The following is a 27,914-nucleotide window of genomic DNA, read 5'->3' on the forward strand; positions in this document are numbered from 1 at the left end:
CATCCGAGTACAAAGCTCCAATTACAATCCCTCGGCTGTTCTTTTTTTTTTTATGTTAAATGCAGATCGTTAGACGCGTGCATCTGACTTACAAGTTACAGATAATGAACATGTATGGCGGGAAAAAAAAAAATACAGCAGCAGTAGCTCTCTTTCACTCTCTTTGTATATTTGAAATGTTGAAGCGTTCACGTATAGACCGCAGCTATAAACAAAATAATCTCTACATATGTTCACGCTTTTTTCTTTTTAAGAAAGCTACTAAAGCTTCCAAACATATATAAACACTGACAATAATACCACTTGCTCTACTGGTTTCAATAAAGCCCAGTCAGTAGAAACGACACATGGCAAGACAATGAAATAATAATAATAATAATAATAATATCATCGCAATGCAAATACACTCAGAGAAATATCACAGTGTTTACTTGTGGTTCAGCAGATGAGATAAACGACAAATAGTGCGACATAGTCAAGTCCAGCCGTTGTCAGTGTAAAGGTGGAGACCCTTCCAGACAATTAAGAGATAAATATACTTTGCTATTTCTAGTGAACAAACGTCTCATGCGTTCAGTTTGTGATAAATGTCTTGTTTTTCCCCTCATTGTAAAATAATGAGAATTTGGAACCATTAGGCTCCTGCTAACAAGTAATCAAGTAAAATAGCTTGAGGCACAAAAACTATCAATCCTCAGCTGATGTCAAAGTTCGAAAAATTCTGCAACTTTGAAGGAAAAAAAGTTGAGAAGCGCAGATCTGAGTTTAAGCCTGGGGGTGAAATATATTATACATTATTGAAATGATAAAGAATAAATCAAATCTGATCAGAGACTAACCGGTCTTGCGTTTGGCGATTCCAGAGGGGGAGATGGAGTTGGGGGTCCCGGGGGTCCCCGGTGAAGCTGAAGAGGCCGGGGTAGCCGGAGTGGCTGGAGTCACGGGGGTGACCGGGGCAGGCGGAGGAGATAGAGGGGTGGGAACCGCCTTAAACACGTCATCCTGTTGAAAAAAAGACCAGAATGAGCTTTGATGAGAAGAAGCGTAAAAACTACAGCTGATGACCAGAGTTACAGCTGGATATGATTTTCAGATGTAACTCTGCTCTTTTTTTTTTTTTTTTATAACTTCAAAGCTGCAGCAGATATTCAAAATGCATGAATTGACAGTAACAGTTGCTCAGCCGACCGGAAAAATACAATCTGAATCACGGTGGACTGTTTTCATCGTTCATCCTCAATAAAGAATCTTCTGCTGCGGTAAATGAGAGCAAACGCTGATTTAATTTGTTGTAAACGGTAAAGAAAAGATCACAAATTAGTTTATGGAATTAGTCAAATAAGGACCTGTGAATAAGAGACTGAAAGCAAATGAGAGAAAAACCCAAAACTTCAACTCAGAGTCTATGAGGTGAAGTACCTCAGCGTCTCGAAACGAAACAAAGTGTTAGAAAACAATACTGCAAACCCTGAGCCACAAAACACTTCCATCAGTAAGGAAACAAGTTTGTTGTTCAATGAAGCGCATCGTTTTGAGAAGGCGGCTTAAAAAAAATAAATAAATAAATAAATAAAAAAAAACAGATGTGGCAGAAAACACTAGAGCAGGCAGGCTGCCATCCACTTGGGGCCTAAACATGAAACGTCTCAATACTCCCAATTAACAGACGCTGTAGGGTTGTTATTGCCTCAACGAGATCTTCTACAATCCTGGTTTATAAAGTATTAGTAACTGCAAAGCCCTTTCAAAACACTCTGCACTGAGAGGAGAAAAAAAGGCAGAGTAAAGAAGACTATGAAGCAGAATAAAGGTTTACAGCAGCACAGAAACAGAACGATCAGCTGAGTGATTTAGAAAGTGATGACAAGATTAGTCGGTTAACCGATAAGTTAATCTGCAGAAACTCTTATATACTGTTTATATTCTCATCCTTCATAATTAGTCTCTATACCAAACTACTGAAACACAAATCTATTCATTATTCATAAATATCTTATTACTCATTAATTTCAGAGAGCCTAGAGCGTAATCTTTAAGTTTTACACTGTTTATGTAGAAAAAACACTCACTATCACATTATATTACAGTCCTATGTTACCTAAAACCGGGAGGACTTAACAGCCACGATGGTTTCAATGCGTTTTATTGAATATGAAGAATGAAAATTTTGGGTTTTTGAATAAATACGGGTCAAATTTACCCAGGAATATGTACAAAAATGTGTATCAGCTGCAACAAATAAGCAATTTCAGATTTACAGGATTGCATCTTTTACTGCTCTCAAATGTAAAAATGGGTCAAATTTGACCTGAACAGCATGTAAGCAGGGTTTTTTTTTTTTAAACATTTTATGAACTACAAATTAATCACAACGAAAATAATTATTAGATGCAGCCCTACATTTATCCCTGGTGGAGCTGCTCTGTGACCACCAGTACAACAGCTCCAAATCAAAAAAACAATAAAAACAATTTCATAATTGTAATCATATCAAAGTGACGCAGGGTGGCTCATGCTGACAAGACTTCACAACTGTGTCACAGACTCTTCGCTCAATGATCAAATAATGAATAATTCCCCTGAGATATTACAAACTAAAATCAACGGGGGCAGTTAAGAGAAGTATTTATCAAACAGGTGTTTGAGCAAAAGCCAAAACCAATAATCAGGTCTTTTCCATTACGTTGCTTATATTGACAAATGCGTTCAATATTGTGATTCACTGTACAATCGTGTGCCTTTGTGCGACAGTGTTTTTTTTTCTCCCACCGTTGAATAAACAATAGGCACTGATACGCCTACAGGAGCTCTAACAGTCTTATTAGACTCAGCTTGTGCAGCTTACAATGTGGATTTAGAGCATGTAATAGGTGACACTTATTCACTGATGTTTTCACCGTGCAATGAAAAAAATGCAGTAAAAAAAAAGGCAGTTTATGGGTTTATATCTTTATACTGTGACGATTCAAAAGCAAGACTATGCTATATAAAGTATGTGTGTCTTTTTCCCACAAACGCCACTGAGAAAATCCAGTGTTTGTGTTGAACATGTGGTTTCAAATCGACTCTGAAGTCTCAATTAAGAAGTGTTAGTTGCATTTCTACCTTTTCTTTTTTACCGGGGGCTCCTTTGTCTACTTGTCCCTTGGTAGCGACTTGCTCTTTAACGACCGGTGCCTCATCGTCATCGCTGTCCAGGATTTGACGGCTGCGCTTGGCGACCTTCTTGACGGGAGAATCGACTTCCTGGACCCCGTTCTGCACCTTGAGAGGGCTTTTGACCGGCCTGGAGATGAGCGAAGGCGACACAGTTACAGCACCGTGCCACGCAAATAAATAAAAAAAGCCATAATTTTCATTTATATGATGCCGTTCAGAGGCAAAGCCACAAGGTGCTATATTAAGTATTCAAAAAGGGATTCAAGTCAATAGCAAATGCAATAAAAAACAGCTATGACATAAAAATTCAAGGCAAGAGTCATAAAAGAGAGGTCAAAGCAGTGATGAAAAGATCGTTACATAAAGACAAGCCTATTAAAGGGAGTTTAAGACATACTTTAAAAGATGATATAGTCTAGAAATGATGAGCTCCATCATCAAAGCGGCTCAGAGATCAGAAACAAAAAGTTGTTACCTCACAAAACGTTTTGCTGAGCAACAGAGAGCCAAGCCTCGGCGTAATATAAAGATAATTGCACATACTCAGACTGTCAGCGGGGTTCCAGTACAAAAAAAAAATATGTTACGACATTAGCTGATGCACTGGTGTGGTTCACTAATACCTACACCGATATTTCTCTGATAATCTTGGTAAAACAAAAGGCAGGTAAGGCGAATAAAATAACGTTACAAGAAAGGACTACAGATTTCTCAGTTCTTCAAACAGACCGTGCCACCGCCAATGAGTTTAGTCATGCCTTTTTAACTTCTTAAGTGCCAGCAGCTGCCACTTCAACACAAACAGACAAGGTTTTCTCCTTCAGATTTTTTTTTTGTTGTAGAAAGGATCTCTACAGAGCACCTCTCCATCAGACATGTATAATAAACTTCTGAATGGCATCGACCTCTTTTGTGTGCATGTGTGAAAGGAAAATCTTACTTTTTCACTGGTTCGTCACTGTTTTTTTTCTGAATATCCTTGTCCTTGCTCTTGGGCTGAAAAAAGGATCTAATGGGAGAAAAAAAAAAAAGCAGTTAAAAGGTAATGAAAGATAATGCTGACCTGATGGGCAGCAGCGAGCTTGACGTCTGTGACAAACAGTAATACGGTCTTTACATATTGTACCTGCTTGACAATGACAAATAAAAAGGATGAGTTCAGTTTTTCAAGTCTGTCTTAAAACAACAGTCAGGAGCCTAAAGGGAATTTTATGCTAAAGGTTTATCTGAAGCTTCAATGAGGCCTTAGCAGTCTGAGTGAGTCATATCAAGTGGATATCTGCCACATTTACAGTTTTTTTTTTAGCATTAAATTCCCTCTTTGTGTTTCCGCAGACCAGGGTCGGAAATTAATGGGCCCTTGGATTTGGGATGACGGGGGCCTTTCAATGCCCTTGTAAAATAAACCGTTAAGACTTAATACGTTTTTGCGAAGTGCAGTGTTTCCTCTCTATATACTTTCACCGGTGGTGGTGCGGCGCTACTGCTAAATGATGAAGCGACTGCTAAAATTCTCACATTGTACATGATAATCACGACGAACGCAAACCACACGCGCTTCCAGCAGCTGACTGGAGCTGGTGGAGAGAGGATGGGAGTTTTGCCTCTCCGTCTCTCTCTCTCTCTCTCTCTCTCCTCTGCTCTGTGCCTGTATGTACGAGGGCAGGGCTGAGCTTAACACACACACACACACACACACACACACACACACAGCAGAGCAGAGAGGCCACAGCAGACAGGATGAAACGGACTTTAGGTTTTACTTTATGAGAGTCGACTACGACTGCTCGCAGCCGTGAGTGCATCAAAATCCGGCAGTTAGGGAGACGGTACGAGCAATTTATCAAACAACTGTTGGACAAGCAGAACATAAACTTAAATACCACATCTTTGACTTCCAGCAGTCGACTCCCGCTCCCCCTCTCATCCACAGACGCTGTACTTTACAGACGTCCAGAGCTTGTTATGTTAATAGCGAACTGTTAAGAGCTCAAAACTTACATTCATTATATGTAACGAGCGGGTCTAATGAGCTAAATATCTGAAAATGAGTTGAATTCTTGTAGACTTGAGGCTGGCACCAGCCCGTTCCGCCTCTCTACCATCAGTACCTACAGCAGCGAGTCTGACCAGCAGCGGCGGAGGGAGGAAGACAGAGGAGAGGATGAATGATGGCACACAGCTGTTAACCAGTCCGGCAGCGTTTCTGCGGAGTGGAGAAACACTCAGAGAGTAGAGTCTGAGAGCTTCAACCATTAATCAGTTCAACAGTGTGAAAGGTTATTCTAAGGGTCTTGTCAATAAGGAGAAAAGGTCTGATGTTAATTAGTCTACATATTAAAAAGATATATAGCTTATAGGTAGATATAGGCTAATAAGTATATTCTTTAAGGTAGAGATGGTGAATGTTGTAAACCATTGGTGCTGTATTGGGGAAAAAAAAAACTTGTCAATCAAAATATATATATATATATATATATATATATATATATATATATATCAATTGTCATCTTTGCAACTCGAGTACTTGATCTGGTTCACCGTCTCTCCTGTGTGTGCAGCAAACACACGATGAACCACAGAGAGCAGCGCAGCGCGACCATAAATGACAGCAAAACATAACAGAGACTCTCACACTGGGCTGAAATTAAATGAGTGCACATAAATGTGGTAAATAACATAAATAAAAACAGTCTCTGCTGCGTTTTGTTGTCGTTTATGGTCGTCTACTTGCTGCTTATCTCCTCTCTTCTACTGCTGCTGCTGAGCCCTCCGTGTGTTTGCAGCGCAGCAGAGGAGAGACAGACAGCAATGTTGTTGACATGTTGAACTGTGACGTTGTTACATAACTGCATTAAATGTTCCAGCATTATAAGTTTGGCTACGTTCACTTTTTTTTTTTTTTTTAAGAAGAGTCACTGAATATTGGTCTGGAGTGCAACATTAAACTAATGTACAACCCATCACTTGAAAAAAATACCCTGGAAAGTATCCAAACATATTTCATAAGGTCAAAAAAAGTTAATTTCCTACCCTGCCTGGGACAGTGTTTCCCTGTTGAGCTGTGGTGGAAGTATAGTAATAAAAAGAGAGACTTTGACACTAAAAACACTGTAAGGTTGAAAGATATCTACTTGATTTGACTCATTTGGACGACTGAAGCTTCATAATAGCTTCAGATAAACTTTTAAATAGATTTTTGCACAGGAGGAGGACTGTGGATTTTGTCTTCCATCACTTACATTGTAAGAGCATCATGAAGGGATCTTCTTATGGTTACTATGAACAGGAGGAATGATTAGAACAAGAAAAACCTGTTTCTATGTTCATGTGAGCACATGACTGTTGTTTTAAGACAGACTTGGAAAAACTGTGAACTCACCCTTTAAGCTGATTTGTGTGTAACTTTAGGTTAGTGTGCTGGTAGCTTGGTGATAAGTCAGTAACTGAATTAAGAGGAGTTATGGCGTTTGTCTCCACTGTTAAGTTGAGTTTATCAATATCAGACGTTACAATCTAAACTAGATCATGCTAATGCTAACGTACAATTAGCGCAGTTACACTGTAATTCAGCTACACGTTATAGGGTTAAACCCCCTCTAGAAGCACTTTAAGACCCCTTAACACAACTTACAATACAGTTAACCGGGTTAGTTAAGGCTAACGTAACTTATACTCAGACGTCACCAAGCTAATGCTACTCCATCACTAGCAAGCGACACAGAAAACATTTCCTCGTCACTTACGCGATGCTCCGCTGCATGTTGTCGTCAAACTCTTTCCTTCACCCGACACTGAATTTAGACTAATAGTTAAATTACAGGACAAGATGCCACATCCACACACACACATACAAAAACAGCAACTCCCGCGCTGCAGAATGACAAAACACTTGGAATATTCGGCGCCAAAATGACATGTCACTCAAAGATTGTCAAAAAGAGAAGTGGAGTCACTCGTGAGACAAAAACCAGACCCGTTTTCCCTGGTGGTCTCTAAAATACACACGTGCTGTCCTGGGAGATTGTTAAAGGTTTGTAGGTAAAGGATAGGTTCACAATATTTCAAGTCTGTATTAAGATGATGATGCTACACATTATTTTCAGATAAACTTTTAAATACATGTTTGGCCCCCATCACTTACATTATAAGTGCATTATGAAGAGATCTTCTAATGACCAGTATGAACAAGAGGAATGATTATAGTAAGAAAAATCTATTTCAGTGTTCATTTGTGCACCTGACTATTGTTTTAAGACAGACTTAAAAAACTGTGAACCCATCCTTTACATCTACTGTTGATTGATTGACTTTGTATGATGAAAAAGGGCAACAGTTAACATGTTAATGATGAAAAACAGTGTTAAATACCACACAACAGTTTTTTTCACCTATGTAAAAAGAGCAACTGTAAGTTATTTCTGTTTCTATTTCGGTAATACTGACAAATAACAGTGACATTACATGTATCTATATGACAATTAAATAGCATTAAAATCACAAAAATGGTTAATAAGCAAACAGTAAGTCTGAGGTAAGTTAAGAAAAACATATAGATAATGTGATAAGACATTACAAGGTTTATTTGAAAATATATAGTGTTATATGTTTTAATTTAAGTAAACTGGTAGCATATGTAGGATGATGGTACCCGAAAAAAATTGACAGAGTGGCATCTCTCTACTTTTTTCACATCTCAGCTCAGACTTTCTCCCGGGAAAAACTCTAAAAGCTTTGTAGGACGTCAAACTCGCTACCGCCACCTGCTGCATCGGAGTGGTAGCTGCAAATGGCAGCGGCTGGTCCTGATGCTGCTAAGAAGACATGAAGGCTCCTTTCATGAAAATTTCACAGTGTCTGTTTGAATGCATCATTTATGCGGCTCTTGTTATTTTCATGAAGGCTGAAGTAGGCGGGAAGAATGCATGACAAACAGCTGAATAATACAACTTGAGTGCACTGCTTTATTCACCCAAACACAAGTGCCATGTTGTTAATTGTTTACAAGTGCAATTCCCCTACTGTGGCATAAAGAGCTGACATAAGAAAAGCAGATTTCTCAGTACTTCTATCCAAAAGTAAAACATAACATGGTCCGACTCAATAAATACGAAGTCTGTGTATTTTGAATCACAGGCGAGGAATAATAAACTATTGTACAATGAGCTAAAAAAAAAAAAACACAAAGAGAGTGAATGTTTGAGGGATTTGTGGAGGGAAAACAGTCCATCTGTTGTGGTTTGTTCCTATTCTTCACTCTCTCTTCACCATGTGTTCATCATTCCCCTCTCTCCTCTCCTCTCTCTCTTTCAGTCTGCTTCACTCCACCAAACAGGCTTCGACTGATGTGGTTCAGATCCCACTCTGTGGGGCTTTTGTGCGGCCAGGCGACGTGGAGGGCCGAGGCGAGAGGCGGGAGGCCGGACTCCAGCTCCCTCAGGCTGGCCCCTGGACGTGCAGGGGAGGAGATGAAGGGGAAGGGGCCCTGGAGGAGCCGCGGCGTTGGGATCGGCTTAGGGAGGCAGCACGGAAGCAAGAGGGGGTGAGGCACAGGCTGGACCGCTGAAACAGAATGAGAGTCACGTCAAGTACAAAGGAACTTCTTCATGATGTTTCATTACGCCATCTGAGACGGGAATAGACAACAGGAGCTCGGATATATATTCATTTATCAATATTCATACATTAATATAACAAAACAATTTTCCAGAATGAACCTGAAAGATTGATTGACCTCATATCAAATCACCTTGTTAGCTGATGCTGCATTTCACATATTTGATATTATTATGACAAAAGTGATAACATAAAAAGAGAAGAAAAGAATTATCAAGTGTGAAAGTACATTCTTGATCTTGGAACAACAAAGATATTTTCTTGACAATTTAACAAACTCTTCTGAGGAAGGAAAATACTAGTAAGTGGATTTTTTTTTAATTAAAGGACACATTCACAGTTTTTTCAAGTCTGTCCTAAAACAACAGTTAGGTGCCTAAATGAACATTGACACATGTTTTTATTCTTGCTGTAATCATTCCTCCTGTTCATACTGACTATTAAAAGATCCCTTCATAATGCACACAGTCCTCCTTCCATGCAAAAACATATTTAAAAGTTTATTTAAAGCTAATATGAAGCTTCGGCTGTGGTTAAAGTCTGTTTAGTGCCAAATTCCCTCTTTTTGTTACAATCCGTCAGCTGCGGCTGAGCGGGAAAAAACTGTCCATCAAGACACAAAGAGGGAATTTTATGCTAAAAAAAGACTGTAACTGTGTAAGATATCCTCTTTATTTGACTAACTCAGACGGCTGACACTTCGTATTAGCTTCAGATAGACTTTTAAATACACTTTTTGAAGACTGTGGATTTTGCCCCCATCACTTACATTAGTAAGCACATTATGACGGGATCTTCTAATGGCAGGTATGAACAGGAGGAATCATCACAGCAAGAAAAAACAGTTTCAGTGTTCATTTGGGCGCCTGACTGTTGTTTTAAGACACATTTGACATTATATCATGGATTAAATATCTATTACTCTCATTTCATTAAAACGGCATAATTATAGCATTCAGATGATTGGGGTTCCAACTAATAATGTAATCAGTTCTGACTTGTAAACTTGCAGTATTACAGATTTCAAGGTGCAGAGTAGCTGTTTGCTGTTAAATCTAAAAAAAAAAACCCTTTTCACAGTTTTAAGAAAACCCCAAATTTGCCTTCAAGGTCAAGATCGAACTGTATCTTTGCATTATTCCCCATCACCAAGATCCTGCTTCACCTTGAAATACAAGGAGTTAAAGAAACGAGGCAGCTTTCTTGTGACTTGACTTGAACTAAAAGGAACTTTGGAAATATGTGACATCCATGCATATAAGTGAGGGTTATGTGATGATGTCAAACTGAATGAATATGAGGAAAATGGAGAAGTGATTGGCTCTCACTCAGCGTTTCCCCGATATTTTCACAGCAAAGAGTAGTCTTACTACAATTAGTGCTTTTATTGGACACATAACTTAGAGGTGTATCTCCTAAAATAGGTGTTTTTTTGGGGGATGTTGACACTGACATGAATGCAGCAAAAATCTCATTGCGACTGCTGACTGAGAGACTATTTACATGTCGCTGTATGGGGGAAATCACTCCTGAGTGTGTGTCCTTACCTCTGTCCATCACTGACCCTGCTCCTCCACACAGAGGAAGGCCACTCTCAGCGGGGAGGAGAGGGAAGGGAAGAGGGCTGCTCTGGACCAGCTGGAGGATGGATGGACGGATGGAGGATGAGATTGGAGGATGATTGAAATGGAAACATGTACTTTTTTTTTTGAGACGATGTGTGCACAAAACATTAAGAGCACTGATACAGGAAGATGACAGGAAGTAGTAGTTATAAGGATCATGGGATGATTAAGACAGACTCAGTACCAGCAAGGTATTCTTGATATTTTGTACACTGGTGGTCTCAATTTAAATTGAAATATATTAGCTTTATGATAACATACTGAATCTTATTAAGAGTTTCATTCCAAATAGGGATTTCCCTTTTGCAAAACCTTAATCCCAACTCCTACAAAATATGAGTCATATCATTAAATTATGGTGCTTTCTAAAGGAACGTAAGTAACCTAAGCCCTTAGTTTGGCTGTGAATGTGCTAAACTTTAACCCTCTATATTAAATGATAACGTTTAAGTAATGATTTTTATTCAAGTCAGCCAGTAATTGGCTCTACATGAGTCAGACCATTTTTAAAATGTTACATAGTACAGTTAAGGTAATTATGTTTTTCTCTTCTTAAAGGACTCTAATTGTGTTTTTGGAAATTGGCCAAATTACAGTTTATGTGATTAAAAACATGATAAAGCAATTTCCCAGTAAACAGTGAAGTCCTATAAGTTGTGACATGAGATGTAAAGACGTGGTGATGACCTGATGGTTGGGTGGTGCTGGTGGTACTGGTGGTGCTGGTGGTGATGGTGGGTATCCTGGATAGTTGACCAGGATGATTTTGCTGAAGTTGAACTTGTAGGTGAATCTTTTCCCTTTGGTCTTGTGCAGGATGCGTTTGTTGTAGTAGTATCTGGAAATAAAATGTTTTCTGTGTCAAACTACACTCCCACTGTGTCTGTTTGCACTGGATGTATGTGTTTATGTCGAGCTGTAAGTGTGTATGTGTGTGTGTGTATGTGTGTGTGTATGGTATGCACTCATTCTCCTGTAGGGCACTTTAGATAAAAATGCCTCCCAAATGGCATCTGTTGCATCTGTGGGCATTTTAAATGTTAAAAATTTAATTTGACAACATATGTTGGTGAGGAGTACATTTTATTTACAGCATCAGCCTGAGGGAGAAGCAGCACAGAGAGGGAGGGTTTGTTCACACTTAACAGAGCTGCAGCCAGTAGGTGTCTATGTGTGCAGGTCTGAATATGTCGGCTTCACTCGTGCATTTTGCATTACCTGAGCGCCCGGCTGAGCTTGTCGTAGTTCATGTGCGGTTTACCCTTCCTCTCCCCCCACAACCTGGCGAGCCTCTCAGGGTCCCGGATGACAAACTCGCCCCACTCCCCTCCCCAACCGATGGCCCCGCCCTCGCCGCGCCCCAGCAGCTCCAGCAGGAAGTGCCACAGCTGGACCTGTCTGGAACCCGGAGACCAGGCCGGCTTATAGGCCCAGTCAGGGAACAGCACTGCTGGAGAGATGAGAGGAAGAGGAAGTTTAGTGAAAATGAATGAAATATTATAATTTTTATATTAACAATGTATCAAATGACGATGTCTAAGGTGAGAGGCGTGACCCGTATTGATGAAACTACAGAGAATTATCAGCAACTCTGCAGCTCACCGTGGCTTTACAAAGCTTCATAGCGAGTTTCAGATCATTGTTTATCTGTCCGGCTGCAACTTTACTGTTTTGGTTCACTCTCAGTGCTCTCATAGTGTCGTTTTTGGTTGCAGCAGGCAGCTGTTTTCAAGTAAAAAGAATGAAAAACCCACTGTACACGATCTGCTCAGCACCAAACAGCAAACAGACACAGCTCCGCAACAAGCTGGTGAACATATTGGAGCGTTTAGCAGCTCAACAGCCAGATATTTCCCTCAGGAGTTGGTAGAGAGTAAAAACAGAGATAAAAGAGAGAGAATATTGGACTTACATTCATCAGGTGGACAGAAACACGACTCCAAATGAATGATAATAATGTTGCTCTGTAACTCCTGGATGTGGAAATGCAAGCAACTGTTTGCTAACAAGTTCAACATATAAGATTAAAAGGTGATGATATATCATGTTCACAGCTTGTTACCACCACCAAAAGTAGCCAAAACAATCAGACTATATCAGGTTTAAGTCTATTTATTCATTTATTTGTGTGTATGCTTTGTCAGTGGAACCGCACATTGAAGTTTAATGATGCTTTGGGTAATTATGTATCTCTGTGATTTGTGGCAGTTTTGGCAAGTACTTTTGGGGAATTTTATCCTTGAGTCAATAGGAAATGAGAAGGGAGAGAGGGAAACAACATGCAACAAATATTAAGTCTTCTGTTTGTGCACTTGTTACATGGTTTGTTGGTTCATTTGACATCATACAATATTTTGGAAAGTGTTTGGATTTTGACAAATCGTTGGGGAAATTCTTCTATCTCACAGTAACGTAATTGCATTTCTTAACTACAGACACATTGCCCTGAGAGCAGATACTGCATAATTTGTTGCAGTATTTGTATTCCTCTGTTGCAATATTAGTATTCCTCATACAATATTAAATTGGGTTGTACAACTATTTGTAGTATGTGACTATTTTTCAGATTTTGACCACTGTCTTCCCAAAATTTTAATGTTTTTTTTTTTATTGGAGGAGTCGCTACAGTAATACATAGTTTGTTCAACAAGACATGTCATGCAAAACATTATTATGAGCTGGACGGGATGCAGTATGAGTGATAATTTCTCATGTTTGTTTTCTTGATCACGAAATAATTCTCTCAAGATAAAAAGCTTTGTTTTCAATCCTTGATTATAAGAAAACAATTTCAAGCTTAATGAAGCTTAGCTTATTAAATTGAGACCACAAAACGATTACACAGTATGTTACAGTGGATCAAGTTTGTCTCTGTGCATTGTGTCTAGAAATTATTCTTCACTTAGACATGAGATTAAAAAACAATTATACTGTAGAATTTGCTTTGCATCCTTCATTTTTGTGTTTGCTCATCAAACAAACCTGAAATTCAGGATAAACATATTCAATCTCATGTCTAAACAGAGAATGATTTCTAGAAATTCAGTGTGTGATGATACGCGATGCTTTGCAACAGTGATTAGCTCCACAGTGATTAACGTGTACCCCATAGAAAAATGTTCTGCATGAGTAAATAGTATATATATATATATATATATATATATATATATATATATATATATATATATATATATATATATATATATATATATATATATATATATATATATATATAATGTTATATCAAGACAGCATGACATTTATACAGTTTTCTTGGCACAACAACATAATAATTAATAAAACAATTTTATTTTGTGATCATGAGAAATACACAAAACTTGTCATCTCTGGTCCTCCGTACAACCTGGACACCACTCCTTCGATTTAAGTAGAATTAAGCAAATAAAACTGACTTGATTGTGCCAACAGGAGCACTAAAATCACAGGTCAAAATAGGGCAACATACAGGAATAATGGCTGACTAGTCAAGAGGGAATCTACATTTGTTTTGGGGTCTTAACTGTTTATTTTTCATTATTTTTATCTATTTTTATCACGTCGCTGCACATGCAGATTCACTCTGCAAAGGGCAAATGAATACATAGAATTCGTTACATAAACATGCAGGATTTCCCACACGAATGACAACCCACACACACACAACAAATACAGTAGATGAATTCTCATACACATACACACACTTACTTCTACTCCAGTAAGGTAATGAAAGGTGTCCGACTGAAGAGCTACAGCTGCACTGCATCTGATAACACACCGCAAAATAAAAACAGATAAAACTGTTCAGTATCTTCATTACTGTGATCATCATCACACTGATATTTAAGGGGGCCACAAAAACCCTACTTGAGATAAATATTAATTAGCTGTCATGTGGCGTTAAATTAGCCATCACAACATAGCTCAGATGTAACTGATTACAACAGCTCCTGCTCTCAATATCACTTATACAGTTAAATAATCTTCCCACAGATTAATTTAATGACACTTTATTTGTATCCAGAACAAAAAAACACTGTGTTTTGCATCAATATCAGTATAGTTGTAACTAAATATATGGTTGATAAGTCTTTGTCAGGTCATCATATGCTCAAAATTACATACTAATTCAATATTTGTAATTAGTAGTAGCATATCAGGCTCTTTTATGATACCGTAACTGTGTGAAAGCATCATTTGCCCTGCAGGGAGTGTTTAGTATTTTCCTATAATTTCATTCTATAAACACACATATCATCCACCCACAGCTGCAACGACCTTCCCAGGTGATTCGGAGCGGCACAGACGCCCACCATCTTCCCTGGAAGGCTGAAAACTCATCTCTCCAAGAAGTACTTCACATAACCTTTTTCCCCCGCTGAATGATGTCTCCTCTCCTATAAGCCCTCTTCCACAAGCTGTAATATCCTCTTATCTTGGAGCAACAAAAAAACGATGTCTTCCCTTAGCTCTTATTTTATTTCCTCACTGGCACTCGCACATGATCATTGCAGGGTCACAGGGACATTATCAGGAAACTAAAGAGAGCTGAGCCAAAGACATTTTTACTTTTGGGAGGGGTGGGGGTGGGGTGGGGGGGGGGGGGTGGGGGGGGGGGGGGGGGGGCATTTGGACTAAAACAAGCTCCAAAATGATCTGATTGCTGAGGACATAAACAGAAAACAATTATGAGAAAATAAAATAAAGATACAATATAATATAATTGCTAGATTGCTTCCCTCTGTTATTTTGGCTCTGACATTTTTCTATTTCATCCTCTTTATTGGTTATTTTGTTGGTTAACCACCAATTAAAGCTTGTTCTACTGGGTAAGAAAATCAGCTTTTAAGTGTCTGAAGTGCAACATGCAAATCTAAATGCACCATCAATCTGATGATAGCCAGAAAATGAACATGACACTGAATACTACAATCAAATAATAATAAGTTCAAATCATCACGCCTCAAGCACAAAAGGTCAACAGAGAGGGAATTTCTAAAAGAAGACAACTTACAGATCTAATTGAACTAATCACTTATACAAATTCTCCATCACTAATGCGAATGAAAGACTCGTATGTTAGTGTAGTAATTCAATTGCTCTTGTTACCTTGATTGGAGCCGGAGAGGAAAAGGCGAGCAGCAGAGTTTTGTTGGATGAATAACAATGATTAGTTTGTCTGCCGGCAGACTTCAAGTCTGGGAGGACTGAAGGATGGATGGACCGAATCTTAAACCCTCTATCTCATCACAACACCCCCCCCCCCCTCACACACACACACACATACACACACACGCACACACATTACACTGCACACACCCATCCCCTCTCTCCCCTCTACAACATCCCTCCCTCTCTCCCCCATCCCAGAATTAGGTAGACTAGGTCAAAACTAAACCATCTAATGCCGATCACCTTGAAATACTCAAAGACGTTAAAACAAGTAGGATTTTAAAAGTATCTCAGCTCCTTAAAAATGACAAATCTCAAAGCATCAAGAAAAAACAAGCAGACAAAAAAGAAATACTTTCCTTGGAAGTAGTTTTTTTTAACAATTAGTCAATTAATCCACAACAATTTTGATAAATTCATTAATCAATCAGTTGTTTTCTGTTTAAAATGTCAGAAAATTGTGAGAAATGCCCTTCAAATTCCCTGTTTCATCAGTCCAAAATGAAAAGAGCTCAGTTTACAACCATATGTTGAAAAGAAAAATAGCAAATAATCACATTTGAAGCACTGAAATCCAAGAATATAGCTGTTTAATCTTCTGTCAGTCGACTAAATCAATAATCATCTAGTTGTTTTAGCTCTAGATTTATGATTCATTAGTCGTTAATCAAGCAAAAATCTGCCTTAAATGTGACAGTTTGTTGTATATCATTGCAAATTGAATAAATCCTTGCAATTTATAAATGTAACCTTTGTCTCTGGGGACTTGTGAAGGACCTTTCACACTTTTTCCTGACATTTTATAGAGTAAACAACTAGAAACTAACTGAGATTAACTGAGAGTTAAAATGATCCGTATTTGCAGCCCTACTTGGGATGCGTTAGGAGTTGTTTGTACATGCAAGCAGAAATGAGTGTAGGTCAACCACTGCGATTACCGGGAGTGAATAGGGGCAGTAAATTAAGCTTAGATCACCATCATTACAAGCAGAGAGAGAGTTGGGGTCAGGTCTGAAAAGAAAGAGGCATCATGGAAGAAAAAAGCACAAGCAAAAGAGAGAGAGAGAGAGAAAAAAAGTAATAAGATAGAAGGAAATAGGTGAGGGTATTTTTCCTCCACGTCAGGATAGAAGCGTATTAGAGTGAGCCAAAAGGGAAGATATGATTGAGCTGAGTGAAGGTGACTGGAGGTTTTCTCCTCCTCTGAATCAAATAGGTGATGAACTCAATACGCTTTTTCACTTGACGGGGAGTGACTTTGGCCAAGGTCAACAGGCTGTTCAATACTCAACCACGCAGGCTCAGGAGGCTGTTAGAGGTGGAGCGAGCGGTGACACATTTTGCTCGAGCACACGTCCTGCTAGCGGTCCCATAAGTACTTGAGTCTCAAGTACTTGTCTCACTCAAGTGAAATTCCTACAGCCTACGACACTAGAAGTACTAAAAATGGTTTAAAAGCCCCATTATGCTCAAATTCTGTCATTAGTTTTTCTACTATTGATGGTCGTTTAAATTAACAACCGTGGAAGAGAAAATGCTTCTCTTTATAATTTTGGGTATGGAAGCTCAAAATGGGCATTTAAATGTTTTTTTCAACTCAGAATACTGCAATGTTACATATAAAAGTAGTTAATTTTTCCACGTATCCATAAAAGGTGCAAGATTCTTAAAGAAAATTATATGTTAGATGAGACAAAATGGATTTAAAAGTATACATATGAGTAACTAAATCTAAATAACTTTTTAAAAAGTATATGTACATTTTAGTTGCTGACACTGGAACTAATAATATGTCTTTTTTTTTTACATGAAGACATAAAACCAGAATAATTCCTTCTGTTTTTTAAGAAGAAAATTAAAATTTGAAAACACATTAATCAGAAACAGGCCTGGTATAAAAGTTAATTGGAGTCAAATTCCTTGTATGTTCTGATCCTGACTCTGATTTGAAGGTTCCTGGTTTAAATTAAACACTTTTTTTTTCTCTCCAGTTTTAGACAATTTTATTTAAACTTTAAGTTATTGTACTGCTGCTGCTTATGTTCAGACAACATTTACAGAAATTGTTTCACATTTTGGGAAAAACATTTATTTGCTTTCTTGCCGTGACCACCGTACCACTCACCAGCGGCTGGTTAGCTTAGCTTAGCATAAAGACTGGAAACAGTTGGAAACAGCTAGCCAAGCTCCATCCACCTAACAACACCTATAAAACTCATTACTGAACACGTTTGATCTTCTTTGTTTAATCCATATTAAAAACAAAAGTAAGCAGTAAAGGCTAATTTATGGCAGGTCGTTCAACACTTTTGATAAGTGTCACTCTATGGTCGCACAATGTGATTGGGTAGTGTTACTAACGTTGCCATGGAAATTGTACTTTTCACTGAACTTCGTCATTAATATTTTGGTCTGTAACTTTAGATAGCTTGTAGCATCCTTGTGTAATTAGTCTCTGTCAGGATGATATAATGTAACTAAATAAGCTGGCTGGAGGATAGCATCTGGTTACCATGGAGACTTTTGAGCGACACTTATCAAAAGTGTCGAGTGACCTGCCATAAATCACCCTTAGCTTCCTGGAGTCTCAGCTGGTTGCCTGGCAACCTCAGTGAGCATTTTTCCCAAAATGTCAAACTATTACTTTAACACTTGAGGACTTTGGCTTATTTTTGCTAAATTGCTTTGTAGAGTCTCCTGTCTATATCTCTCAAAGTAAGATATCTATGTCATAGAATAACAGAAATATTGTAATCTAAGTTTTACAAGGTGATTTCAGTGATAAAAGGGTTAAAAGATAGTTCTTGACTGCTTAACTCAAACAGCGTAATGTGCTGCTGTGTTTGTAGGTGGATTAGCTGTGATTTGGTTTTCTCTGCAGCAGAAAAGGAGACAGAAAGAGAAGCTCAGAGTAGCAATCCATTTAGGCTTATACATATATCCCTATACATCCCACCTTAGCATGCGCACGCACACACACACACACACACACACACACACACACACACACATGTGCACACACACACACACATGCACACACACTTATCGTCCCTCAGATGCGATAGCTGACACCGGAGGCTTTTAATTCCAGTGTAAATACAAATACTCTCCCAGACAGCTATCAATTATGCATGCCGCTAATTGAGTTGAATGTTGTGCTTTTAGCAGCCTGGGGACCCTGGGTCACATGCAAAAAGCCTGAAACCAAACACACACACACACACACACACACACACACACACACACACACACACACACACACACACACACACAAACACACAAGCACATATATACATGTGAGGACATTTGTTGCAATGATGCATCAACTATAACCTTAAAAGGCCAAATATGTGATTTTGCATGTTCAGCCCATTTATTACACATCAACGATACTTTATATAACTGGTGATGATTTTGCTGCAGTGTGTCAATGCCATAAATTTTCCATATGGTGTGAAAATCAATTAGCAGATGCTTGAAATTTATTTGACTACTTAACTACTTGTATAATCCATCAGAGTTAATGTCGGTGTGCATTCATTTTTTGTCATTTATGTCACCGTAGGGAGGTATCATAATGTAGACAAACTATCTTGCGATGTAACAACGACAGTACTCTGAGGAGAAAAAAAAAATCTGATTTAATGTTCACTGAGATTGATTACACAACTCATTCTGTTAAATGAGGCTGCAAATATTTTAAAAAATACAGCAAGCTTCGGTGAATGGTCAGATAAAACTAACTCATAAAAACCTTAATTCTAACATTAACTCTAAAGTCTTAAAGGCCCTTTGAGGACAGGTTCACGATTTTTCAAGTGTGTCTTAAAACAACAGTCAGGTGCCCATATGGACACTGAAGGAGGTTTTCCTTGCTGTAATCATTCTTCATGTTCATACTGGCTGTTAAAAGATCCCCTTCAAATATGCTTTCAATGTAAGTGATGGGGGCCAAAATCTAGTGTCCACACAGTCATTTATGTGCAAAAATGCATTTAAAAGTTTATCTGAAGCTTATATGAGGCTTCAGCAGTCTGAGTTAGTCATATAAAGTGGATATCTGACACATTTACAGTCTTTTTAGCATCAAATTCCCTCTTTGTGTTTCCCTGTTAAGCTGCAGTGGAAGTATAGTAACAAAAAGAGGGACTAACATTGAAAGATATCTACTTGATTTGACTCATTTGGATGGCTGAATCCTAATACTATCAGGAGGTTCATTAGGAGGACTGTGGATTTCATCGCCCATCACTTATATTATAAGTGCATTATGAAGGGATCATCTAATGGTCAGTATGAACAGGAGGAATGATTAAACCTGTTTCAATGTTCATCTGGGCTCCTGACTGTTGTTTTAAGACAGATTTGAACATTGAGTTAAGTATATTCACCTTCTTGCTGAGATGAAAAGATCAACACCACTCTTGTGTTCGTTTGTTTGGGTATGAAGCTAGAGCGAGGATGGTTAGTTTAGCTTAGGTTAGCGTAAAGACAGGAAGCAGCGGTCCAAAGATCAAAAATATGCCTATTAACACGTCTGAAGCTCACTAATTAACCAAAACCGAGATGGAAAAATGCCAAGTAGTAGTTTTAGTGGGAGTACAGTTATTTCACAGATAGAGAGAGGTTGCTAGGTAACCAGAGGAGAGCTGCTAAATGTTGAGCAGATGGATAAACTGTTGTTTGTTTGTTTGTCAAGCGATAGTTACAGCACGTATCCCTACTTAGGCCACAAATTATCATTTTTAGATTATTTTTTGTGTGTGGGTCAAACAAACAAAATGCACTTTGTTATTTAGTGTTGACGAGGATCGCATGACACAGTCAAAAGCTCCAGAACGAGCGAGTAAAAGTGGACCATGAGTGGAGATCGATTCGTGAACAGTTTTCAGGTGCTTCAACTGTCAAAAACATCCATCTGAAGAAGTGAGAGCTGCAAGTGAGGACAAAATACCATCACTCTCAAACCTCAAATGAGATAGAAATAGAAGAGCACACACACACACACACACACACACACACACACACACACACACACAACCACGATGAAAGACACTACTGCTGCCTGTGGATTCACTCAGACATGTACACACACAACAAAGCAGAGGCCTCACAGTGAGTATAAAAGCTGACAGTTTGGTAATTGAGCCCTCGGACTGATGGAGCCGCCCAGGCAGCATCCAGAAAGCAGATGGCGGAGAGAGAGATTTAAACAAACGGGATGGGTATCGAGGCGAGCGTCGTCGTCAGGGGAACGGTACTGTAAAGATGTAACGCAGAAATGTAAGAAGAAAGCCCTCTCCTTTGCCTTATTTACTTCTCCAGTGTTTCTGTGCCAGATATTAGCCCAGTCTATCACCAAACAGAAGCTGTGAAGGGGGGAAGAAAAAACAAAACAAATATAATGAAGGATTCTGCCTGGATATAATAAGACTTCACATTCCCTGAGGGGCAATTTAGGTAGCGGCACACAAAATCGGGACGGGAATTTGCTTTCCACCGAGATTGTCATCCTCTTTTTTTTTTTTTTTTTTTCCCTCCTCGCCTTCACCGAGCAGCATTATCTCCTCTGTGACGAACTGTGTGTGTGTGTGTGTGTGTGTGTGTGTGTGTGTGTGTTTGCGTGTGGATAGAAGATGAGGAGAGAGGAGGAGGAGGAGGAGGAGGGGGGGTTAAGTCGGGATTTGATCCCTGCTAAAAGGACTGTTTGTTTTACAGCTGACGACCACAGAGTTTAATCTGGTGCTTAGCTGCCTGCTCAATCTCTCCTCTCCTTCTTCTCCCCGCATCCTCTCATCCTCCTTGCTTCTCTCTTTCCCCCTTCATCCCTTTCTCACTCACTCAATCATATCATCGTCTTGCAGCGTGTTAACCCCCCACCCCCACCCCACCCCCCGTCCCCTCACCACCACCACCACCACTGCCAAAACACCGGCTCTCCATCATCCTCCTGTCTCCATCCTCCAACTCTTGTCATCTCCTTATTTCTCTCCTCTTTCTTTGTGGCGCCAGGAGCGGTTGTGCGCAATTTACATTGAACTGGATCCATCAGGTTGTGTGTTATGCATAAAATTAAGCAGTGTTACATCACACAGCACAGTGGGTGCATGTGTGAGTGTGTATATATATATATGTGGGAGGATGGGAAGGAGGGTAGTGGTGATGGTTTCAGGCCCTAAAATGTGCATATGTGTGTGTGTGTGTGTTTTGAGTGCCATTCTACGTTTGGGACCTTAAATATGTGTGTGTGTAGGTGTGTGTGCATGTGATGTGTGTGTGAGACAGGAGGACAATAGTGAGAGTGTATGTTAAACAGGATGATGGTATTGCAGCAGATGAGGGTCATGCTCCAGGTCTTATGGGTCAAATCCTGTTAGAAGTAAGAGGGATCAAGGCTTTAGCAAGGCGCTGCCTTTTTTTTTTCCTGTTGCAATATTCACTGACGCTGTGCAAGAGGAGCTCTGCGAGTGTGTACGAGACACATGCGGAGAGTGTGTGCGTCTGTGGAGCAGCTGAAAATCGTTTAGTTTGACTGGGTTGAGCTTAGTTATACATATAAGGAAGCAGAGATGGAAGAGGGAAGAAAATGACAGATTGTGCAGGTGGCATCAATAAAAAATCTGTAGAGTCCCATTAAGTAGTTTTAAAAATCATCTTATTCCACTCTGATAGTATCATAATCTGCATATTGACAGTATATGATTCCTCTGAGTGAGACTATCATTTTTATGGCTGCATATATTCGGTATGTTTGAAAGTTCTTAGATCTCTGCTAGAATTAAGAAGACTAATCTTGGTTTTTTGCCTTTTTGATAATAAAATCAAATAGTGAATATTTGTAAAGCTGGACCGCAGTCACAGGCTCCTCTTTAATGGAAGTTGGAGCAAGAAAAGTAGACGACTGTAGACTGATGGGCATCTCTTTGGTCTTAGAAATGTCCACTTGTAGGAAGGTCTGATCGCACCAACTGACAAATTCTGCTCTGTTCCTCATCGCTTGACTATCACAGAGTCATCCCCTATCTTTATGATTACTCTGACAGGGGACATAGACAGAGAACCATTCACTTGAACTATCTGGGTTTCTGCTATTATATATTAAAATTAATGTTAGAATTGGGCGGCAGCCAATGTGCAAGGACATAAGGATGAATATAGTTAAAAACTGAGGAGAAGCTGAAGGGGTGTTATTGTAATAAAATTCCAGATAATGAAAAAAGATCTCTACTAGAATTTGAGCTTGAATAATGTTTGGACAAACAGGAGGAGTTCAGGTGCGTTGTGGCACAGTATAGGCAGATTATTGGACTGTTAGAAGCATATCAGCTTACTTTCAACGTAATCATGGGACTAAACATCATTGAAACAGCTGAAGACCTGAATAAAATACGCTGAGGGTCCAAATGGAGTTACCTGATGTCTAATAAAGATGTGAACATAGTTTTCCTGTAAAGATTCTATTCATCTTTCTTTGAGCTGCACCCTGTTGGATATGTATATCACTGCTGATCTAAAAACATATTGGAAACTAAACACATCTATTTAATGCAGCGTCAAGTAATTATCTAATAATCTGTTATGTAATCATAATTATATAGTATTCAGCCCAGGGCTGGGAGAATGAATTGTATTATAAATTGACTTTCTGTGGAATAGTATAATCATACTGTGTTATCGTTTTACAATACTCTGTTGTCCAAATTATTGACTCCAACTGAGAAAATTCTAATTAAAAACTAATGAAATGCTTCGTTGTTTTGTTTTTCATTGGAACACAAGTATTTGCATTGAACATCATTATTGTATGTTTTGCCAACATTTGTCATATTGTCATATACTACAATGATGGAAATAATGCAATGACTCAAGTAAGTATAATTTTGAGGTACTTGTACTTTACATGAGTATTTCCATTTTATGCTACTTTACACTTCAACTCCACCACATTTATTTGACATCTACAGTTATTTTACACACATAAAACCAATGATGAGTTTTTAAAGTAATACTTTGTAAAACAGTATATAAAGTAGTTAAAATTAGCACCACTTGAAGCAGCTACAATATTAAAATGCTGCTTAAATATTAATACATCAGCAATACTAAACTGATAATATAATATATGATACACCAATACAAAATATGGTAATATAACACTGCTGCATATTTTGGTGCTGTGTAATACTTCTTTACTTTTACTAAAGTTTTAGTTAAATTTTGAATGCATTTCTACAATGTGCTCTTTTTGCTTAAGTGAAATATATTTTCCACCGCAGGATATACATACAATTCTGAAAAATATTCCTAATATTATGATATAATTTGGGCCAGCTCTAATTTAACCTCGTCACATATTCTGTTTATTAGGCTGCAGTTTCTCTTAATACCAAATTCTCTCTGAATTTTGGCTTCAAAATGTAATATAGCATCCAAAATGAAAGCTGTGGATGATGCAAAAGCAGTTACTATTCAGACACTGGATTTGTTTCATTGCTTCGTTTTCAAAGACTCCAGTCATGCTGGTAGAAAAATAATTATCCTAATCAGCCATATAGCAATGAGCAAAAGGTTTCTCAACTGCTGTGACGTATATTAAATGATGTGCAAAAAGCCTTGTCTGTGATAATAGTTGCAGTACCTACATCGGTTGTTGTACAAGGATCAGTGGTGGAATTTAACTAACTACTGTACTTAAGTGTAATTTTAAGGTAATTTACTTGACTATTTTCCTTTTATGCTACTTGATACTTCTACTCCACTACATTTTCAGAAGGAAATATTGTACTTTTTACTCCACTACATTTATTTGACAGCTTTAGTTATGTTTCATATTAAAATCTTACATTAAAAAAATACAATACATTGTTAAAAATGAAACCAGTAGATCCAAAAATGTTCGGCTTGTGCACCCTTACAAAAAAATCAGAGCGTATTTGTGTCTTCTTGTCATGTTTCAGATGTCTATGAGTTGTTAGCAGTTCCACCAGAGAAGTCTCCTCTGGCATGGTTTCAAATAAATAACAGTTTGAGGTAAAACTCTCCAATATTTCACAAAAACACAAAGATTAAAGAAAAAGTTCTGAAAAATGAATGCAAATTTATGTAGCAGAACTTTTGTTTTTTCTTCTTTCCTACCCAATCTATCATCTTTCGACCCCTAAGATTTATCTTGTGACCCTCACAAAGCAGTATGAATAATGTAGTTTGTTAAATTTATTCAACATATCAGTCACAGCCCGATTTTCTGCAAAACGAGTACTTTTACTTATGTAGGGTTTTAAATGCAGGACTTTTACCTGTAACAAAGTGTTTTTACATTATGGTATTGGTACTTGTGCTTAAGTAAAGGATCTGACAAGGATAAATGCAGTTTAAAGAAAAGCATAGATAAAAAGGTAAAGATTTACACCAAATGAGATTTCCTCTTATGAGTTCCACATCAGCTGAAAATATCTCACAAGTGAAAACTATCGAGATGGCAAAGAGAGAACAAAAGTGGAGAGCAGAGACAGCAACGTTCCCGAAGGAGATATAAAGCAGTGTAATATCGTGAATGAAAAATTAAGTCAATAAGATGACAATAGAACGGACCTGAGGCACTTTAAGTTATAATTAAGTTGTGTCCTTGTGAGAAAGAGGCATGTGTGTGTTGTGTTACAGAATGAAAGCAGGCTAATGCTCGCTCACTTAAAACCAGAAGGTTATGGGACCAATTGTCTTTCTCATTGCTTTTTTTCCCCCCTCCACTCTCTGGTCTCTCAGCCTCCCTGATTCAAGCGGCTCTCCGGGGAGCTGTGGTTTCTGAAAGGTTTCTCAATGTCCTTAATCCCTCCATCTCTTTGTGTCCAGGCAAAAAATATATCCGCATGAAACTCAAGAGGCCGACAGGGGCCAAGTCGTGTGAGAAAAAGACGAGCTTCTTTCCAGCATTTTGTGAGAACAAAAGTGAAAGTGTGAAAGATAAAAACTAATTTGGCTTCTTTTTAAAGAGAAGCACAAAGCTTTAAATTAGTGATTCTAAAATTGGAGCTCTTCAACTTCAGCAAAAAAAGAGCGATGGTTTTATTTCACTCATTTCAGTAAGTGGGAATTATCCCAATTAAGAGTGTGGATGACAACTTTAATCACAGGTTTCAGGCACCACCATTATCTCCTAACTTAGACAGTTGAAGTTTCCATTTTAAAAATAAATGAATATACCTGAAAACCTTCACAGATGGGGGTTGTGTCAAGGCTCTGTGCAAATAGGGCGGTGAACACCAAATCAGGGTACTTGTAGCCCATCAGGGGTTACTATAGTTAACAGGTATACATGGACAGATTACAAGATATCTGTGCTAAAGAGGATATTAAACACACAAATATGATTACAAATTTGTATGATCGCAATCCTTAGTTAACTAAAAGTAATAGATAAATGGTTGAAATTTTTAGCTAATTGAAATAGCTAGTTAAAATTAATGAATAAACAAAAGTAATAGATAAATGGTTCAAATAGTTAGAAGTAATAAATTGTTGAAAAAGTTAAAGGTAATAGATAAATGGCTGAAATAACAAGTAATGGGTGCAATTGTTAAAAGTAAACAGTAAATAACTAACAGTAAATTTCTAGCTAAAAGTAATAGATAAATGGTTGAAATACTCAGCTAACAGTTAGAAGTAATAAATTGTTGAAAAAGTTAAAGGTAATAGATAAATGGCTGAAATAACAAGTAATGGGTGCAACTGTTAAAAGTAAACAGTAAATAAATAACAGTAAATTTCTAGCTAAAAGTAATAGATAAATGGTTGAAATACTCAGCTAACAGTTAGCGAGCTAAAGGTAATGGATAAACAGTTGAAATAGTTAGCTAACAGTTAGCTAGCTAAAAGTAATGGATAAAAAGTTGAAGTAGTCAGCTAACAGTTAGCTAGCTAAAAGTAATGGATAAACAGTTGAAATAGTTAGCTAACAGCAATGGAATAGCCAAAACATAGCTAAAAGTAATGGTTGAAATGGTTAAGAGTAATTCTATAAACAATTGAAATAGTTAGCTAGAAGTAGTGGATAACTATGGTTTAAATAGAGTAATAGATAAATGATTTAGCTAAGGGTAATAGATAAATAGTTGAAATAGTTAGCTAGAAGTAATAGATAAATGATTTAAATAATAGATAAATGCTTATTAATGGTAAATTCCTAATGAATATGTACAAAAACATCAAATCATGTGTATTTGTTAATGGTATTAAATCTGAGTTTTTGTAAGCCTAGCAGGAGTTAGACAGGGGGAAAATGTATCGCTATGTTTGTTGTTTGCATTATTTATCAAAGACTTAAAGGACTATCTACTACAGAATGGCTATCAGCCTATTAATTTTAATGATCTGATAGGTATTTATATCCAGCTTATAGAACTGATGTGCGTGGATGAAACATTTATCATGTCTACAACAACAGAAGGGTTACAGAAAGCAATAGACCATATGTGTGATTTCTGTGAGAAATGGAAATTCACAGTTTTTGGTTGCAGAAAAGCTGATTTTATCAAACTAAAGTTGTATGCAGTGGAGAAAATTTAGAGCTTGTCCACTGCTTTAAATATCTCGGTGTCATTATGAATTATAATGGTTCATTTAAGATTACCTGGAGCTGCAGAAGCAAGCCTCCCATGCAATGTTTGTACTCTCTGTAAAAGTGGAAAATTTGATTTACCTGTAGGTATCACACTAGATCTTTCCGACAAGTTAGTTACACCAGTTATGTTGTATGCATGTGAAGTGTGGGGGTTTGAAAAAATAGATATATTGGAAAAACTACCTCAGATTTCTTAAGTACACTGTAAAAGTTAAAATGACAACCTGCAATAACATGGTCTATGGGGAGCTGGGAAGATACCCACTCTGTGTCACAGTTAAAAAGAGAATTATTGACTACTGGGGGAGGCTGATAGAAGGTAAAGAAACTAAACTCAGTTGAATAATGTACAACTATTTGATCAGCCTGCATAATTCAGATGCATTGCCATGGGTCTTGCAGGTTAAACAGGTACTGTTTAATTTAAACAAGAGCTCAAACTGGAAAAGTATCTGTTGTATGAAAACCAAAAGTACAGACAAGCTATTTGTAACTTTGGGGTGAACAACACCAGGATTCCCAAGCTCATCGAAAGATATAAAAGGCTGGATAGAAACCAGAGGATCTGCAACCTTTGTAATGACAACCGTCTGGGAGACGAGTGTCATATTTTGTTTGAATGTAAGAATGTAAGCATAATGAATTAAAGAGAAAGGTATAACTAAAAGTAATATATAAATAGTTGAAATAGCTAGTTAAAAGTAACCGATTGAAATATATAGGTTGAA

General features: G+C 38.0%; 2 protein-coding genes across 3 annotated transcripts in view; both read right to left on the reverse strand.

The window, feature by feature from the left end:
- The window catches only part of lig1 (ligase I, DNA, ATP-dependent), a 54,085-nt gene extending 47,002 nt beyond the window's left edge, over positions 1-7,083 (reverse strand). The window contains exons 1-4 of the mRNA XM_044369080.1: positions 6,906-7,083; positions 4,100-4,168; positions 3,106-3,286; positions 840-1,002 (exon numbers count right to left, since the gene is read on the reverse strand). Of these exons, the coding sequence (XP_044225015.1) occupies positions 840-1,002; positions 3,106-3,286; positions 4,100-4,168; positions 6,906-6,922 (430 nt within the window). The 5' untranslated portion in view covers positions 6,923-7,083. The remainder of the gene's footprint in view (positions 1-839; positions 1,003-3,105; positions 3,287-4,099; positions 4,169-6,905) is intronic.
- Positions 7,084-8,079: 996 nt separating this feature from the next.
- LOC122994413 (ETS domain-containing transcription factor ERF-like) lies at positions 8,080-27,226 on the reverse strand. 2 transcript variants are annotated; one of them, XM_044369103.1, is made up of 6 exons: positions 27,196-27,226; positions 14,106-14,163; positions 11,619-11,847; positions 11,088-11,238; positions 10,323-10,413; positions 8,080-8,721 (listed from the first exon to the last, which is right to left on the reverse strand). In XM_044369103.1, the coding sequence occupies exons 1-6, from the start codon at positions 27,220-27,222 to the stop codon at positions 8,438-8,440; spliced, it is 840 nt and encodes a 279-aa protein (XP_044225038.1). In that variant the 5' UTR covers positions 27,223-27,226; the 3' UTR covers positions 8,080-8,437. The 2 variants fall into 2 exon arrangements, with proteins under 2 accessions (XP_044225038.1, XP_044225037.1); XM_044369102.1 differs by having other exon boundaries at positions 11,619-11,850.
- Positions 27,227-27,914: the final 688 nt, after the last annotated feature.

The sequence above is a fragment of the Thunnus albacares genome, chromosome 12, assembly GCF_914725855.1.
Source record: "Thunnus albacares chromosome 12, fThuAlb1.1, whole genome shotgun sequence".
Taxonomy (NCBI): Eukaryota; Metazoa; Chordata; class Actinopteri; order Scombriformes; family Scombridae; genus Thunnus; species Thunnus albacares.

What these genes read in the sequence shown, in the direction of transcription:
- LOC122994413 (XM_044369102.1), bottom strand. Translation starts at nt 27,222, where the DNA reads ATGGGAGGCTTGCTTCTGCAGCTCCAG. An exon ending in GCTTGCTTCTGCAGCTCCAG is followed by an intron (nt 14,164 to 27,195) that starts GTAATCTTAAAT and finishes GTGTGTTATCAG; the next exon opens with ATGCAGTGCAGCTGTAGCTC. An exon ending in CAGCACCACCCAACCATCAG is followed by an intron (nt 10,414 to 11,087) that starts GTCATCACCACG and finishes TCCATCCTCCAG; the next exon opens with CTGGTCCAGAGCAGCCCTCT.